Genomic DNA, 17813 nt, shown 5'->3' on the forward strand with positions numbered 1-17813 from the left:
TATTCCAACAAGGCCACACCTTCAAATGGTGCCACTCCCTGGTCCAAGGATATACAAACCATCACAAATGGTGTCCCTGTTTCACTCACCCTCCCACACACGTGACATCATCTCTGGATGAGTTGGGCACCCAGTGCAGTGAACACCACAAAAATGGTTGTTTGGTACTGTAGGGATAATGACTTGGGAAGGGTGGGCATGCCCACTCCAGCCTGAGCTGTTTGGTGTATTCTGACTCGTGTTAGCTGAGTGTGTCCATCAGATAGATGCTGGTGCTGGATTTGTGGCTCTCCTGCTCTGCTCTGACCTTATTTAAATCTTGTACAGACTGGCCTTCGGGTCCATCCAGCAAATATGTGCACCTGTGACAAATATGTTCCCCTGTGTATGACAAGCTGGTTTGTTCAAACATGACTTATCCCCTTTAATCTTAGCATGAAGGATGGGGCTAGCCAAGCCAGGTCACCCCGGGTCCTATGTCTAGACCTGCACTGTCCGGCAGGACCTCATCACAGTGTTACTTTCTGATTTCAGGAGTGGGCTGTTGGAGAACCGGAGAGGACACAGAATGACCGACGGTGTGCGGAAGTGTGTGAGGAAGCGCGTTAGGTGTGAACTCGGCACCTAACTCCTCAGAGGTCCGTCTGGCTTCTCCAGGAACGGAGCCTGAGGGTTTTATACAGCCCTGAATAGTCTCTGGTCCCGAGGATGGTGTTTGTTATCTCTGGCTCCCCTGGTAGGCTCCGGAACAACAGGGTCTGAAGACGTGCTTGGGTGAGCCAGTTACTCAATGGGAGCCACTTTTGTGGGCCAACTGTTGGCAGATGCAGGACTTTAGAACGTCATTCATTAAAATGACCATTGCTTCCACTCCCCAGGAGGATAGGAGGGAGATGCGTGGGACCCTGTGAATGAATGCACACCCTTCCCTTTAGTGGAAACAGGCTCAGAGATGGACCATGGTTCCCATCCATGTTGTACATTCAGCCCTGTTGTAACCTCAGAGCTCCACAGTGGAGTTTTTCAGGGAGACACATTCCTTCTCTGGGGACTTGTCAGTCACTTCTGAGCTCCTTGAGGACACACACCAGGGCTGGATAATGTCAACCATGCCAGGGCCCAATGGTGGCCACTGTGGGCCTTGGACTGCATTAGGCTCAGTGTACTGCCCGTGTTGCCTTCAATGCCATCGGGTCCAGATGTCTGCATGCAGGGGAGGATTTCTACCTGAGAAAGCGAGCCTGGCACTTTATGTTCCCTGAATGCTCAACAACATATGCTGTGGGGCCTTATATTTGTCAAAGCGTGCAGCTCTTTGCTCATTTCTACATACATGCACACATGCATGCGTGCACACATACATCTCTCATTTTCTCTCTCTTCTTTTTCCTTCACCTCTTCTCTTCCTCTCCCCTTTCCTCTAACCATTTATCTGTATATATATATATATATATATGTGTGTGTATATGTATGTGTGTGTGTGTATATATATGTGTGTGTGTATACACATATATATACACATATACATATACATATACATATACATATACATATACATATACATATACATATACATATACATATACATATACATATACATATACATATACATATACATATACATGTTGTGATCGTTTGTGTATGCTAGGCCCAGGGAGTGGCACTTTTAGAAGGTGTGGCCCTGTTGGAGTAGGTGTGTCACTGTGGGTGTCTGGCTTTAAGACCCTCATCCTAGCTGTCTGGAAGCGACTATTCTGGTAGCAGCCTTCAGATGAAGATGTAGAACTCTCAGCTCTGCCTGCGCCATTCCTGCCCAGATACTGCCATGCTCCCTCCCACCTTGATGATAATGGACTGAATCTCTGAACCTGTAAACCAGCCCCAATTAAATTTTTTTTTTTTAATAAGACTTGCCTTGGTCATGGTGTCTGCTCACAGCAGTAAAACCCTAACTAAGGCACACACACATATATCATACATAAACATATGTACACAACCATACACACATGTACACTCACACATACATTCTCTCTATTTCCTTTGATTCACTGCTGTATCCCCTATCAGTCTGTCCTCTCTTGTTCCTTCCTTTCTCCACCCATCCAGCATGCTTTCTGTGGGACAAACTCTGTGTTGTGCTTGGGACATTAAACTGAGGCTTGGTTTCAGCCTCAGGGAGCTGCTCTCTCTGGGTGGGCTGCCCTGAGTGTCCCCTGCAGTTTCTCTTCGTCTCACACGCATTGCAAAGAGGGAGGGGCCCAACTGTGAAGAAGCAGAGCTTGCAGCTCCATACAGGGGCATCACGAGGACCCCGTTTGCATATGGGGTCTGTGAAGGAAGCCCGGACCACAGACATGGACTGAACATCTGGGGGGTGCTTTGTGTGGGACCCCACACATTCTTTAACATGTAGTTTGTGTGTTGTGAGGATTTCTTGTTTTCTGTTTATTTGAAAATTAACTCATAAGTTTCTCTGTGATTTAATAACATTATTGCTCAATAAAGACCTTCCATATATTAATAGCTTAATTTTAGGACTTGCAAGGTGCCCATGGTGTTGGGAGAGGTTCTCTGGATCAGAGCAGTGCCCACCCTGGTGTTGGCACAGCAGATGCCAGCACTAGGCTGGTGCAGGGTGCCTTCTGGGGAGGGCACTGTGGGACTTCTTTGATTGTCAGTGTGCGGTGAGCCTGTTTATGCAAGATCATTAATTCTGTTTTTACTCAGGTTTTTAAATGGACTTGCCTCCCTCACCCACTTTGAAACAGGGTCTTGCTGTGTAACCCAGGCTATACAAACACACCACCTTTCTGTCTCAGGCCCCAGAGTGCTGGGATGACAGTTTTAAACAGCTGTTGCGAATACAGTTTACTGAATGTAAAAGTGATTTTCAGGGCTTCGGCAGCCACTGCCCCAATGGATGACAATGTTCAGAGGTCTTAACTGTGTTCCAGCATATGTCAGCACTCTGTTCCTTTTCAGGGCTGAGTAATATTCCACCACATGGATCCATGGCGCCACATTTCATCCAGTCCTCTGGGCAGTTGGATTGAGTTCTAGCTTTGCCTGAAACAATAATATTGAGATTATTGCTTTAATTTCCATTTCCCCGATTGTCAAGGAAAGTGGAAACTTTTAAAAATATTTATTGACCCTCTATGTTTCTCTCTCTCTCTCTCTCTCTCTTTCTTTCTTTCTTTCTTTCTTTCTTTCTTTCTTTCTTTCTTTCTCTCTCTCTCTCTTTCTTTCTCTCTCTTTCTTTCTTTCTTTCTTTCCTTCTTTCTCTCTCTTTCTTTCTTTCTTTCTTTCTTTCTTTCTTTCTTTCTTTCTCTCTTTCTCTTTCTTTCTTTCCTTCTTTCTCTCTCTCTCTTTCTTTCTTTCTTTCTTTCTTTCTTTCTTTCTTTCTTTCTTTCCTTCTTTCTTTCTTTCCCTCTTTCTCTCTTTTGAGATTTATTTGTTCAGTTCGCTGACCAGTTTATCCAATGACTATTTTTGGTGTTTAAGTTTTGCAGTTTTTTTTTTTTTTTATATTGTATATACTAACCCCCTGTGTTATGGTTGATTTTAATGCCACAAAGTAGATTCACCTGACTAGGGAGCCTCTCTTGATATAGTGTCTGCCCTGCTTGGTGTTGCAAGACTTACCCTGCCTGTGAGCAGCACCTTCTGGTAGAGCCTGGATAAAAGGGTTTGCAGAAGGAAACTCAACTGCATCTGCACACTTGGCCTCCCCCTGATGGCTGAGTGGATTTGCCCATTGCTGCTGCTGCTAATTCCATCACAGACAGCAGAACCATTGTCTCCAGGCCTCCCTGTGGGCTGAGGACCAGCATCTCCCCAGGAACCTTACAGGTTTCCAGCAGCAGGTTGGCCCTGCTGAAGTACCCAGCCCTGTGCACTGAGAAGCTACCAGATTCCCTGTCCTGCTTCAGTGAGAGAGACTGCAGGACTCCTAGTGCTGAGGTACCAGCCTCAAGGACTGAGTAACTACCAGACTCTCAGCTTTTAGGTGTGATCCTGCTGTTACTACCTAAAGCTGATCTACTTCTCTCTCTCTCTCTCTCTCTCTCTCTCTCTCTCTCTATATATATATATATATATATATATATATATATGTATATATGCATATATATCATCTATTATCTATCAATCTATTATCTATCAATCTATTATCTATTGATTAATAGATGATAGATTAATAGATCTATCATGCCATATCTATCAATCATCTATCATCCATCTATCTACATCTATGCATTATCTATCATCTATCTTATCTATCTATCTATCTATCTATCTATCTATCAGCTGTAAAACCCATCTATCAGTCATCTATCTATCTGTCAATCATCTATCAATCTATCATCCATTCTCTGTCTGTCTGTCTCTCTGTCTGTCTGTCTCTCTCTCTGTGTGTGGGGTCATGGTGCCTCCTTCCAGCAATAGAACAATAAGACAGAAGTTGACGGCAGGCATCTGTGGTATCGCTGTGATAGGCCTGACCATGCTGTTTGTTGGAAGACTTTGGGAATTTGAAGTAGAAAAGCGAATGCTTTAGTGCTTTGCATGAGTTAACTTGAATGCTGCTGTAAGTGTGGCTGATGGAGCATCCCAGTAGGATCATGGAGGACAGGAGTCCGAGGCCGGTGTGGGCTCTGCAGGCGCACCTCAAGAAGTTTCTGAGGGCAAGAAATAATAGCAAGTGGCCTACAGAACATTCTTTTTTTTTTTTTAAAGGATTTATTTATTATTATATATAAGTACACTGTAGCTGATTTCAAACACACCAGATCTCATTACAGGTGGTTGTGAGCCACCATGTGGTTGCTGGGATTTGAACTCGGGACCTTTGGAAGAGCAGTCAGTGCTCTTACCCGCTGAGCCATCTCACCAGCCCTACATTTTCCTTTTTAACGATTCATTTGTCCCTTTTGACTTCTTGGGGATGGGTGCCTGTCTTAGTTAGGGTTTTACTGCTGTGAACAGACACCATGACCAAGGAAACTCTTAGGATAACATTTAATTGGGCTGGCTTACAGGTTCAGAGGTTCAGTCCATTATCATCAAAGCAGAGCATGGTAGCATCCAGGCAGCATGGTGCAGGGGGAGCTGAGAGTTCTACATCTCATCTGAAGGCCACCAGGAGAATACTGACTGCCAGGCAGCTAGGGTGAGAGTCTTAAGCCCACGACAAACACAGTGGACACACATACTCCAACAGGGCCATACTTCCTAATAGTGCCATTCCCTGTGCTAAGCATGTACAAACCACCATAGTGCCTAACTTGTCTTCTTAGGGTATAGACTGTTAACACCTCCATACATTACCCATTGTCTCCTAGGGAACACCAGGAACCACTCTTACCCTTTGGTTCTCCAACCACCAGCAAATCACTGGCTCCAGCCACACAACTAAACCATTTCTCTCAGCAGTAATAACCTGCACCAAGTCCCACCATTTCCTGCCTAGGCTACAGTACCCAGCCACGCCCAAAGGGTCTCACTCTGTAGCTCTGTCTGTCTTACTATGTAGACCAGACTGGCCTAGAACTCAGAGAGACTAAAGGAAAGAGCCAGTACACTGGGCCTTCACTAGATTCTTAACTGTTCCTGCCTTAGCTGCCTCTCAGTTGATTCTCTGCACTGCAGTCAAAGGGGTCCTTCTTTTTTTTTTTTTNCACTCACTTTGTAGACCAGGCTGGCCTCGAACTCAGAAATCCGCCTGCCTCTGCCTCCCAAGTGCTGGGATTAAAGGCGTGCGCCACCACGCCCGGCTTCTACAGAACATTCTTATGACACTTTGGCAAAGAATGTGTCTCAGTCAGGGTTTCTATTCCTACACAAACATCATGACCAAGAAGCAAGTTGTCGAGGAAAGGGTTTATTCAGCTTACATTTCCACATTGCTGTTCATCACCAAGGAAGTCAGGACTGGAACTCAAGCAGGTCAAAAAGCTGGAGCTGATGTAGAGGCCATGGAGGGATGTTCTTTACTGGCTTGCTTCTACTGGCTTGCTCAGTCCCACACAGCAAGCAGACGAAGGAGAGAGAAAGAGAGAGAGAGAGAGAGAGAGAGAGAGAGAGAGAGAGAGAGAGAGAGAGAGAGACAGACCCTTCTTCCTTCTTCCATTGTCCTTATTTGGTCTCCAGCAGAAGGTGTAGCCCAGACTAAAGGTGTGTGCTACCACATCTTTAATCCCAGATGACCTTGAACTCGGAGATCTCCCTGCCTTAATCTCCAGGAATCCATAGTCACTATGCCTCAAGATCTCCATACCAAGATCCAGGTCAGAAACCTCTATCTCCCAGCCTCCAGACCAGGGTCACTGGCGAGCCTTCCAATTCTGGACTGCAGTTCATTCCAGATACAGTCAAGTTGACAACCAGGAATAGTTACTACAGAATGTAGGTGTCTGATTTCTGGCTTTGTTTTAAAAATCTACCCGAGCACGATTGGAGAATTTTAGATTAGTGTCCTTGGCGGAGGAGATTTCGAGACAGCCTAGGATTGACTGTATCATGCGGTTACTAGTGGGCACTCTCCTGCAGATCTCCGTGGAAAAGAAGGAGCACGGCACAGAGAAATAAAAATGAACATCAGGAAATGGAGCCAAACTCTGTGCTCGAGGAGATAGTTTTATAACAGGCTTGTTTTAAAATGGAAGAAAGGAATGGTTAACCTCAGGGCAAGACCCACCCAGCTAATCCTGCAACCTATGAAAGAAGGAAAAGACTTGGGGGATTTTTTTTTTTTTTAGGCTTAAATAACAAAGGAAAGCATCCAGCACCAGCAAGCAGCAGAACTTAGCAGCTTCAGCTATACAACTTTATGAAGTTCTGGCTTTATCAAGGAATATATGGGAAAGGGGCTCTGGAACCTTCCTCTGTGGCTAAATAGAAAGCCAAGGAGGCACAGGAGTCCCTGCATGAAGGCCCAGAGAAGCCATTACACGAAGCTGTGAAAATGAGGCTTGGAGTTTATTGGAAGCTTCAAAAATGTTGGAGATGCCAAAGCCGTGGGATACCTGCCAGGAAGAGCTGATAGCAGGGAGTGGAACCCGTCCAAGGGAAAGAAGTGTGCGGCAGTCAAGGAAGCTGGAAGGAGTTGGAGATCTGAAAGAGCACTTTGACATCAGACATGGGGCTGCAGAATTTGGCATCTGCCCAGCTGGCTTTCAGTCTTGCTTTGGTCCAGCATCTCCTCCACAGTGCTCCTTCTCCTCTCGGTTGGAATGGTAATGTAGAATCTGTGCCACTGTGTGCTGGAAGAACGTAATTTGCTTTTTGGTTTTTTATAGGAGGTTACAGTTAAAAGATCGCAAGAATCCCAAGAGACTTTGGACTTTAAAACAGCGTTGAAGTGGAAAGACTCTATGGGGATTTTTTAACTTGGACTAAATGCATTCTGCATGATTATATAAGCCACTGGGGGCCAGGGAACAGAACGTAGCGGTTTGAAGGAGAACGGTCCTCATAGGCTTGGTTGTTTGAATGCTTGGTCCCCAGTTAGTGGAATTCTTCGGGAAGGATTAGGAGGTGTGGCCTTGCTGGAGAAGGTGTGTCACTGGGGGTGGGCTTCGAGGTTTCAAAAACCCATGCCAGGCCCAGTGTCTCTCTCTGCCTGCTGCCTGCTGCCTGCTGCCTGCTGCCTGCTGCCTGCTGCCTGCTGCCTGCTGCCTGCTGCCTGCTGCCTGCTGCCTGCTGCCTGCTGCCTGCTGCCTGCTGCCTGCTGCCTGCTGCCTGCTGCCTGCTGCCTGCTGCCTACTGATTATGATGTAGCTCTCAGTTTCTTCCCCAGCACCGTCCCTGCCTGCTCCCCTGCTCCCCGATGATTATGGACTGACCCTCTGAGGCTGTAAGCAAGCCCCCAAATTAAATGCTTTCTCTTACTGCCTTTTCACAACAATACAACAGCAACTAAGACAGTGTATGTGTTTTTAGGTGTACACACACACACACACACACACACACACACACACACGACATCCCATTGGCTCTGTTCTTTTTGAGAATACAGATTTATATACCCTGTCCATAGGAGGCAATCTGAACATTTGAATTTGCAGTTCTCTTTGTAGAGAGTTACTCATTTGCAGCTAGAAGGTGCTCCTTCCCCCAAAACCCTGGGGCAGGGGATGGAACCCAGGACCTCCTACTGTCTAGCCAGGGTGTCTTCTACCCTGCCCTGAAGATAGTAGTTTTAAATTAGGCCCTTGAGTTTTCATCTTGAGAAGCTGTATGTATTAGCCAGAGTTCTCTATAGACAAACAGAGAGAATGAGTCTATATACAGCAAGGAGATTTATTATACTGACTCACGGGCTATGGTCCTGTTACTCATGGCTGCCTAGGGATTCAAGGTCCAAGAATCTCATAGATATTCAGTCCACAAGGTCAGGTATCTCAGCAGGTCTTCAGTATACAATGGGATCCTGAAGACGTAGATCCTAATGCCACAGTTGACTTGCCAGAGAGCGAGCGTGAGGGCCAGCAGGCAGAGAGCAAGCTCCTTTCTTCCATGTCTTTGTATAGGTGTGGCCCAGATTAGATGTGCATCTTCCCACCTCAAAGATCCAGACTAGAAGTGAATCCAGGTGTGGCCTCCATTTTTGGGCTTTAGTTACTTCCAGGTGTAGTCAAGTTGGCAACCAAGAGTAGCCATCACACCGTGAGATGCAAGTTTCCTTTGTCGTCTCTTCTTCTTTGGTACCTCTGCTTCAGAGCACAGACTGCTGCAGGAGAGGGAGGAGAAATGAGTGCCTGCTGTCCTGAGCTTGCACTAACCACACAAGAGCAAGATGTCTAAGGGTATCCCAGCTCCAGCTCTGGCCAGGGGAAAGCCCTGGGTCAGCTTCAGACAAGACATTAGGAAGGAGTAATTTCCTTCGATGTCACAGCGTTGAGGTGCTTCTGTGAAGGGTCAAGGGCTACTTAATGGAACTGGCTAATCCTTTGTAACCTCATTTTCTTCAGACATGTCACATTTCCTCGAGGCTCTTGACAATGAGTAGACAGGGAAGGCAGAATGGGGGGAAACTATTAAGCCTCAGGACAGAAAGCTGTGGAAAGCCCTGGTGATACTGGAAACACAACTTAAGGCCAGAGTGGGATGCCCCCTGTCATGCAGTACAATAGCCATGACTACCCAGGGCCTGGCCTCTGAGATGGCATGGGGGGCGGGGGGGGGGAAGTCTGGGATGTGGGGACATGGAGTCAATAAGCAACACCATGATGACTCATTTTAAAAATAAAATAAATACTTAGGGTTTCTTGCTCTTTTTCTTTTGAAACAATGTTTCTTTTCTTTTTTTCTTCTCTGCACAGCCCTGGCTGTCCTGGAGCTCATTCACTCTGTCGACCAGGCTGGCCTTGAACTCAGATTTGTCCATCTCTGCCTCCCAAGTGCTGGGATTAAAGGTGTGCTTTTTCTGTTTTTGACCTTTCTAACCCTAGCTGGTCTTGTACCAGCCAACCCTCTGCCTCAGTTTCCTGAATTCTACAGGATTCTACAGTTTCTATGTTAGAAAAAAAAATTAAGTTTTGATTCTAAAGGCCTGGCCTGCTGCCTTTTGATAGATAACATTGGCCCTACAGACACTGCAGTCCCAAGCCTCAGGGACTTTGCTGGATGTGTATGGACCAACAGCCCCAGGAGGATCCCCGAGAACTCGAAGGGTTAATTCCAGACACGGAAGCCTTTACTCGGTAAATGTTCCATCCGCCTCATTCTTGACTGTGCAGGCCGCTCTTCATTTACTGTTTCCCTGTCTGTGCACTCAACAACTCCTGGAAAGCATGCCATAAAAAGCTGCTGGCGTGACCAAACACGAAAGCCCGTTCTCCCCTGTCGTTATGTCCCCCAGTGATGCAGTTTAACAACTATCCACACACCATTTAAGCATCAGATTCTGGGTGTCACCTAGCAATAGCCTAGTCTTCGGGAGAGTCCGTGCAAATTCTATGCAAATACAGCGTTTTATATGAGACTGGGGCGTCTCAGATCTTAACATAGGAGGGTTGTTTTAGGACGGATCCGAATAGGATCCTTTTTTTATTTTATTATTTTATTTTATTAGGTATTTTCCTCATTTACATTTCCAATGCTATCCAAAAAGTCCCCAATACACTCCCCCCGACTCCCCTACCCACCCACTCCCACTTTTTGGCCCTGGCGTTCCCCTGTACTGGGGCATATAAAGTTTGCAAGTCCAATGGGCCTCTCTTTCCAGTGATGGCCGACTAGGCCATCTTTTGATACATATGCAGCTAGAGTCAAGAGCTCTGGGGTACTGGTTAGTTCATAATGTTGTTCCACCTATAGGGTTGCAGATCCCTTTAGCTCCTTGGGTATTTTCTCTAGCTCCTCCATTGGGGGCCCTGTGATCCATCCAATAGCTGACTGTGAGCATCCACTTCTGTGTTTGCTAGGCCCCGGCATAGTCTCACAAGAGACAGCTATATCTGGGTCCTTTCAGCAAAATCTTGCTAGTGTGTGCAACGGTGTCAGCGTTTGGAAGCTGATTATGGGATGGATCCCTGGATATGGCAGTCTTTAGATGGTCCATCCTTTCGTCACAGCTCCAAACTTTATCTCTGTAACTCTTTCCATGGGTGTTTAGTTCCCAATTCCAAGAAGGGGCACAGTGTCCACACTTTGGTCTTCGTTCTTCTTGGGTTTCATGCGTTTAACAAATTGTATCTTATATCTTGGGTATCCTAAGGATCCTAAAGGTCTGTGTTTATTTCTGACCTGCAGAGTTTGCCCTCAGGGGAGTGTAATTGAGACTAGATTCCCTGCGCACCATGCTTCATTTATGTCACAGGCTCTGCCCTATTGAATGGCAGAGAATGCAGTCCAGAGTCATCTCCAGACAGGATTGCAGTTCTTTATTCTTGTCATCTGCTTGAAGGGCTGAGGCTCGGTGATGCTGACTATCCATCCTCCAATCTTGCCCCAAACTGGTAGCACCTTCAAGTTTGTCCCATTGTCATTTCTGGGCTCACATTTCCTGCCACGAGGGCCACAGAAGGTCAGCTGGTGGTCCCGCCTGTGACTGCATTGGTAACCATGAAGTCACATCGTGACTTGCAGGTTTTCTTCTTCTTGTCTGTTCGGTTCCTAGTTCTGTCTGTGATTATGTTTGTCTGCCACTCGTCCTGAGATGCCATAGCTGTGCGTTTGGACGTCGTGGAACCCCCAGGCACCCACCCCCTAGCTCTGGGACCCAGACCACTTCTAACATATTATCGTCTAAGAAAACGTTGACTCTGCGTGCAGAGGACCTCAGGGACTCTGAACACGGAGTCCAACCCTGGAACAAGGAGAAGCTCAGGTGATCTTACAAGTCCCATGCTGGAGACTGCCTTTTATATAGAACCTTCTAACCACCCCGCTGAGACACATCTCTGCCTCAGCTAGCGAAGGCTCACATCATGTGGCTTGGAACGTGTCCTGGAGGAGACTCAGAGCAGATAGCAGCATTTAAATCTCATTTCCCTCAAAAACTTGGTTGTCATCTTACTTGACCTATCATTCATTCAAACAAACAAACAAACCAACAAAAAAACGGTAACATAAACCAAGCTGCGCTCACATGCGCTCCTGGGTTCCGGGAGCAATACCTGCAGTTGCCACACGATGGCAGCCTCGTACAAACCAAGGCCACCGGGGTACACTCTGGGGTTCTCACCCTCATCTTGCAAAGTCCAAGAAGACACTGTTTATGATCCTCCCCCCCCCCACAAGCCACTGGCATGTGTCCTTAATAACACTATGTATTTCCCTTCGTCCCAGGGAAAGAAATAGTGAGTGTCAACGTACCATTCCCCCCCTCCTCCTCCCCCTCTCCTCCCCTTCCCTTCCCCCTCCTCCTCCTTCCCTCCCCCCTCCCCTGAGCATCTGTGTTGGTGCAACAGAATGCATCTGTTTTAAAAAGGGGTTAGGCAGGACCAACCCGTATCCCAAATTTGAATGATGTGACAAGATTAAATATAGTGGAGACTTCTGAATGGGGCCTTCAGCCACCTCTTCTTGTCCCCTTTCCCCTCTTGTCTCCTCCTCCCTCCACGTTCATCTTCCTCTTTTCTCCTTTCTCCCTCCCACCTCTTTTCACTGATAAAAATGTTAAGCATGCAAAGGGAGCACAGATTTCACAGTTCTATAATTTTGTTACTAAAGTCATAAACTAGGCCACAAGTAAGTAAATAAACTCCGTCACAAATTCTCTCAAAGAGCAGGAGGCACCGGATGGGCGGCCTGGAGGCTGCTTGCTTCTCCAAGCCTGCCTTGGGGTGCACATAGCTGTGGGACCCTTCCCGTTCTTCCTGTAGCTCCTGCTCCCCTCCGCCCCCCAGCGCCCCACCCCCCTTGCCCCCTGCACATAGGGCACAGTCCCAACAGCTTCCAGTGGGAAAGGGAGCTGGCAGTCAGAGAAGTTCAGTATCCCTCTGTGATTTGGGGTAGGTTTCATTTCTCTCTGGATGGTCAGTTTGGACACACATTTGCTTTTAGTTTTTTTTTTTTTTTAATTTTATTTTTATGTTACCTGCCTTTTTCTTCTCAGCCTCGGCATCCAGGTGCTTGGGGACAGTTTTGCCTCTTTGTAAAAGGACAGCAATGAATCTCTTGCAGGATTCACTGGGAAGCTGGAGGTGTGTGGGTGTTTGTCTACTCGCTGAGGATGCCCAGGTTACAATGTATCCAAGATCCTTCCACCCACTGTGCATCTCGTGCCTCTGGGACTCTCACTCTGAGCTCAGGCGGCTTCTGCCTGATTCAAGTTCAGTTCTTGTGGGCGTTCTTTCTGCCGAAGTTTCCCTTCATGGACCAGTTGTTAAGCCGAGGACTGGCACAGACTCTTGGACATGGCAGGCATATTCCCTGCCTCCTTGAGCTTCTGGCTTATGCGGCAGCATTCTCTACAAGAAGCAGTAAGGGGTCTGGCATCCTAGTTTCACCATAGTGTTGACAGTCAGCATCCTAACATCCATAAGGTCTCAAAGTGTGCTGATGCCAGCCTATCAGCAGAGTAAGCAGAGTTCGCTACAGATGAGAACAGAAGATGGAGGGAGAATGGTCCTCTGTTGGTCCTCCTCTGGCTGCCCTCAGTCCATTCTAACACTAGAGGCTGGATTGGAAGCAAAGAATCCAACTGGGGTATTATTCAGCCTGGATTAGGAGCTCCATGAAGCTAGGTTAGGGCTTGAAGCAAAGGATCAGTTGAAGCTTGGGTAGATAGGAGAAGCCCCAGGAACACTTAGATTCTGTCAATCTGGTGGCCTTGGTATGCATCCTTTAAGGACACGCCCAGGGGGAGGATGGGCTGGGCCCAACCTGGTGAGTTTCCCAGCCAGAGTTCTTAGTGATGGCTAAGTAGGGCAAGTAGGGGCAGAGCTGGGTATCTCGGGCTGCTCTGGGACTCTGAGTAGGAACAGAGATCCTCAGGGTGGCCTCTAAAATTCCTCAACAACGGAGTGTGGTGATCTTCCTCTACATGTTCTTTGGTTTCAGGAGATAGTTGGCTCCTGTCTTCCCATGTAGACTGGTCACATGCACACATGAACACTGGCTAAATAGCATGATGATAGGCAAAAGGGCAGGTAGGTGGGGGCTATGCTCAGTCTAGGGTTGCCTGGTTGCTTGGGACCCCTGTGCTATTTGTCTTCCAGGTCCATCATTAACCCAGCAATGATTAGAAGAGAGGAGAGTCAGGATTCAGAGGTGTCTAATTGTCTTAGGCCAAGAGATGCTGGAAGTCGCAGAGGATACCACAAGTCCGGCATAAGATCACATCTCAGCAAGCTTGGGCTAAGGATGCAGTGGCCAGAGAGTGGCCTCTTGATGGGGGGGACACAGACCAGACTGTAAAGAGCAACGGTGAGATCATGTTTGAGGATCACAATTCACAAGAAGCAGATAGCATTCGAGTATGCCATCTAGGCACCAGGATGACTGGTTAGCTCTGACTTGCCCAGCTTTGCGATCCTAGCCTAGATGCTGGGTGCTTCTGAGTACCGCGTGATGATCAGTGTGTTAAACTCAGTAGTTAAACCGGGACCTTACTTTGAGACAAACCTTTATTTGGGACCAGTGATAAAACGTTTTGATTGGCAGTTTCCTTGGGAGGCTGTTTCACATAATGAGGTTGTTGGCTTTGTAAGAGCGTCGGGTAAGCCGGCTTAAGAAAAAGCAGAGAGGAATACAGCAGGAGAATGTAGCACACTGTAAAGAAGTATGCATTTACCCTCCCTCCCACTTCCTTCCTCCCTTAAACCTGAGAACACTTTCTGTGGATTAGGCTTCCTCCTCGGATGCTGAAGTCTCCTTAAAATGTCAGGGATCTATTTCCCTCTGAGCCTCGAACTCCTTATCAGCAAAGCCTGACCTTTGGCATAAGGGATCTTGGGAGGTCAGGTAGCTTTATGAGGCTTGCCAGCCAAAAAGCATGGGCAGCTAGCTGCCTGCACCATGCAGCGCAGAGGACAACGAGCATCATCAACTTCCTGCATCTGTGTCTTCTTCCAGAAGTTGCCCTGGATGGTTGCCTGTTCTGTCCCCTGCATCTCACCTCATGCGGTTTAGTGTGCGTGGAGGGGTGAGACATAGATCTAAACATGGCACTCCCAGCACAAAAGTGGCTCAGGGTATCCAGTTGGCTTGAGACAGGTGGATGATTGATGCCATCTGGGGGATGGCTAGAAAACAGAATGGGAACCGGTAGACTCCATACTCTAGGATTCAGACCCTGGATCCAGCTTTTCCTGAAGCCAGAACTGTCCCTAGGGTTTTCAGTTGTGAGAATTAAAATTCTCCTTTGCGTAATGTTAGAGTTGTTTTTCTGTCTCTCCAATCAAGTGTCTGGACTGATGTATTAGTTTTCTGCAGTTCACTGTCTTCTGTAGCATGATGGCTAGTCTTGGCTGTCACTTTGATTATGTCTCAAAGTAGCTAAAACCCTAGCATTTGGACAAGCCTTGTGAGGGATTTTTTTCTTAATTGTATTATTTGAGGTGGGGAGACCCATCCTAAATTTGAGGCTAGAAGAACCATCTAAATCTGGGCCACACCTTTTGATGGCAGCCAATCTACAAGAACATGACAGAGGGAAGCTTTTGATGTTTTGCCTGCTTGTCCTACTCTGCCTGGTAAGTCCATCTACCCCGCTGCTGAGACACTCCTGGAGACTTTTGCCTTCTGGAACCTTTCCCTACATAAAAATATTAAAAAATATATTTTGCTACTTTGCTGTTATAAAGTTAAATAGTATCCGGGACAGACTGCAGTTTTTCCTTCACATTTTAAATCCGATCAGGACACTTTCACGAGCCTTAGGTGTTGTGCTTATTAGGCCCCTAATGTATAATCCCACTCAGAGAATTAATTTTTTCCCCAGTTTGGGTGTGTGTATCAGAGGGCAGGCTCTCAGAGTATTGACCACTTCTGACTGCATGAACACACTGGAGCCATCTTTTGGCCCAAGTGCCAGACAGAACTTGGTGCTGAGGACTGCAGTATAAGAAAGGACAGATGGAATGGTGTTGGTTGAACTAGTGCAGAAGCTGTGCTGTGGAGATAGATCTTAGCACAGACTGCCTCTGGTACAAGTGCTGTAAAGATGTCCGCCTTGCCAAGGTTCTGGGAATGCAGACGGTGGTCCTTCAGGCTTCGCTGGCTACTCGGGTGCTGTGTTTGGATCCTATTGCTTTTGTGACCAAGGGCTGGGCCTGCCATTACCTCATGGTGGTCCTTCCTGCTGTGTGGGGTTAGGAAAGACAGGTCCAGTGCTCAGCACTGTTGCCATCCCTTTCTTCTGTCCCCGAGCATTTCCTAAAGAGTCACAGACTGAGAACCACAGAACTTTGCCAGTCCAGCCAGAGCAAGATCAGCGCAGACCTTTGCGGGAGAGCTTTGCAGCTACGCAGAGAGAAATAGCAGTAGGCTAGGTAGGAAAGTAGATTCCTAGGCCCTACCCTAGACAGATGGCAGCCCGTAGTTCTGGCTGAGCTCCTGTGTACTCTCTGAGTTTTTACCCAAGGATGCAATCTTCTGGAAGGCCTCCAGCATCAGGCCCATGACCCGCCTGAAAATTGAGGGAACCTGGTTACAGCGGCCCCTTTAGGACCCTTAGCAATAACAAGACAAGTAGGTTTTGTGGTTAGTTTTGTTTTTGCCTTTCTCACGGTGTTGGTAGCAGAAGCTGGTAGGTTTAAAACTGTAAAATGTAATTTACTATGCGAGTTGATCTTGACGGTCCAGGAGATGCATGGAGCAAGAATGGCCACTAGATGGCGCTGCTGCACTTCCCTGCGGACTCTGCACATCGATTCTAATAAGGCTTTCCTGGATCCCACCGGAGTCTTAGTTTAAAAAAAAAAACAAAAAACAAAACGACGTGCCACTGTGAGTTGAGGCCTATTTCACTAAGATACCCAGGAAATGATACACAGTCACGAGGCTTTGGCTAGGGGCAACCGTGGGATTGTAGCAGGAAAGCCATGTAGAGTGTTACAGATCTCCCTGTCCACAGATGGGTGGAGGAGCAGTTAGAGAAGTGGAGATAGGCTATTTTCTTTTACAGGGAGCTTTCTGATCTGATCGAATGCCTCCTCTTTTTGTGCCAGCTTTGATGAAGTTGATATTGGCCAGGGACCCCCTAGAAGGTCTCTAGAGAAAAAAAGTCCTATTGGGGTTTGGGCATGGAAGTGTGTGGGGGAGTGGGGTGATAGGGTCAGGCTGGAACTGGGCTTAGTTTGTGCCAGAGCACAGTGTGGTTGCAGAGACTGAGCATGGGGCTGTAGGGGGCTGCTGGGTGATTCAGTGACAAACCCATGATAGTAACAAGCATAAAGGCACCCACCCAAACTACCTCATGGAATCCAGCCTCTCTGCAGCTAGGAGGACGAGAACACAGTGTCATGATTCGCAGATGGGAAACACTGGGAGCTCAGGCCTGAACCACAGGGAGGGAGGGCAGGGCTCAGGCTTCTTCTTTTTTCTCAGACCTACCTTCCTTCCTTCCTTCCTTCCTTCCTTCCTTCCTTCCTTCCTTCCTTCCTTCCTTCCTTCCTTCCTTCCTCCCTCCCTCCCTCTCTCTCTCTCTCTCTCTCTCTTATTTTCTTTATTTACATTTCAAATGTTATTCCCTTTCCTAGTTTCCCCTCTGAAAAATCCCCTATCCCCTCCTGCCTCCCACTTCTCCACAACCCACCCCCTCCTGCTTCCTGGCCCTGGCATTCCCCTATACTGGGGCATAGAACCTTCACAGGACCAAGGGCCTCTCCTCTCATTGATGACCGACTAGGCCATCCTCTGCAACAAGAGCTTGCTGACAGGAGCCTGATAAAGCTGTCTCCTGAGAGAGAGGCCTGACAAAATACAGAAGTGGATGCTCACAGCCATCCATTGGATGGAGCACAGGGTCCCCAATGAAGGAGCTAGAGAAAGGACCCAAGGAGCTGAAGGGGTTTGCAGCCCTATAGAAGGGGTAGGGTTTCAAATAGGCCTGATTCTATTTAAGGGAGACCTTAAAGCCACTGCCCTCAAGGATCGTGTAGTAGAGGTTGCAGGAAGCCCTGGTGTCCCTGTGGAGGAGGCTTCTCCTGCTGGAAGGCTTGTCGGGATTCATCTCCACTCATTGCCATCAGGGCCACAAAGGAGCCACAAGGCCCCAGGACATGCTGTGCATCTGGAAGCTCCATCTAGGGCCCCATGGGCTCTGCGAGCCCTGCGGGTGCCTGGGGGGCTTGGGGGAAATGATAGCAGCTCACAGAAGCAAAAACTGAGATTAAAAGAAGGGGTTCAGCCCCTCTACCATG

The 17813-nt window shown here is 47.6% G+C and overlaps 1 protein-coding gene across 3 annotated transcripts in view; it reads left to right on the forward strand.

Moving 5' to 3' along the window:
- The window catches only part of Fam169b (family with sequence similarity 169 member B), an 81298-nt gene extending 79906 nt beyond the window's left edge, over positions 1-1392 (forward strand). For all 3 annotated transcript variants that reach the window (XM_021167236.2, XM_021167234.2, XM_021167235.2), the window contains exon 9: positions 535-1392. In XM_021167236.2, the coding sequence (XP_021022895.1) occupies positions 535-609 (75 nt within the window). In that variant the 3' untranslated portion in view covers positions 610-1392. The remainder of the gene's footprint in view (positions 1-534) is intronic.
- The last annotated feature ends 16421 nt before the right edge of the window (positions 1393-17813 follow it).

Source organism: Mus caroli, chromosome 7 (genome assembly GCF_900094665.2).
Source record: "Mus caroli chromosome 7, CAROLI_EIJ_v1.1, whole genome shotgun sequence".
Classification (NCBI taxonomy): domain Eukaryota; kingdom Metazoa; phylum Chordata; class Mammalia; order Rodentia; family Muridae; genus Mus; species Mus caroli.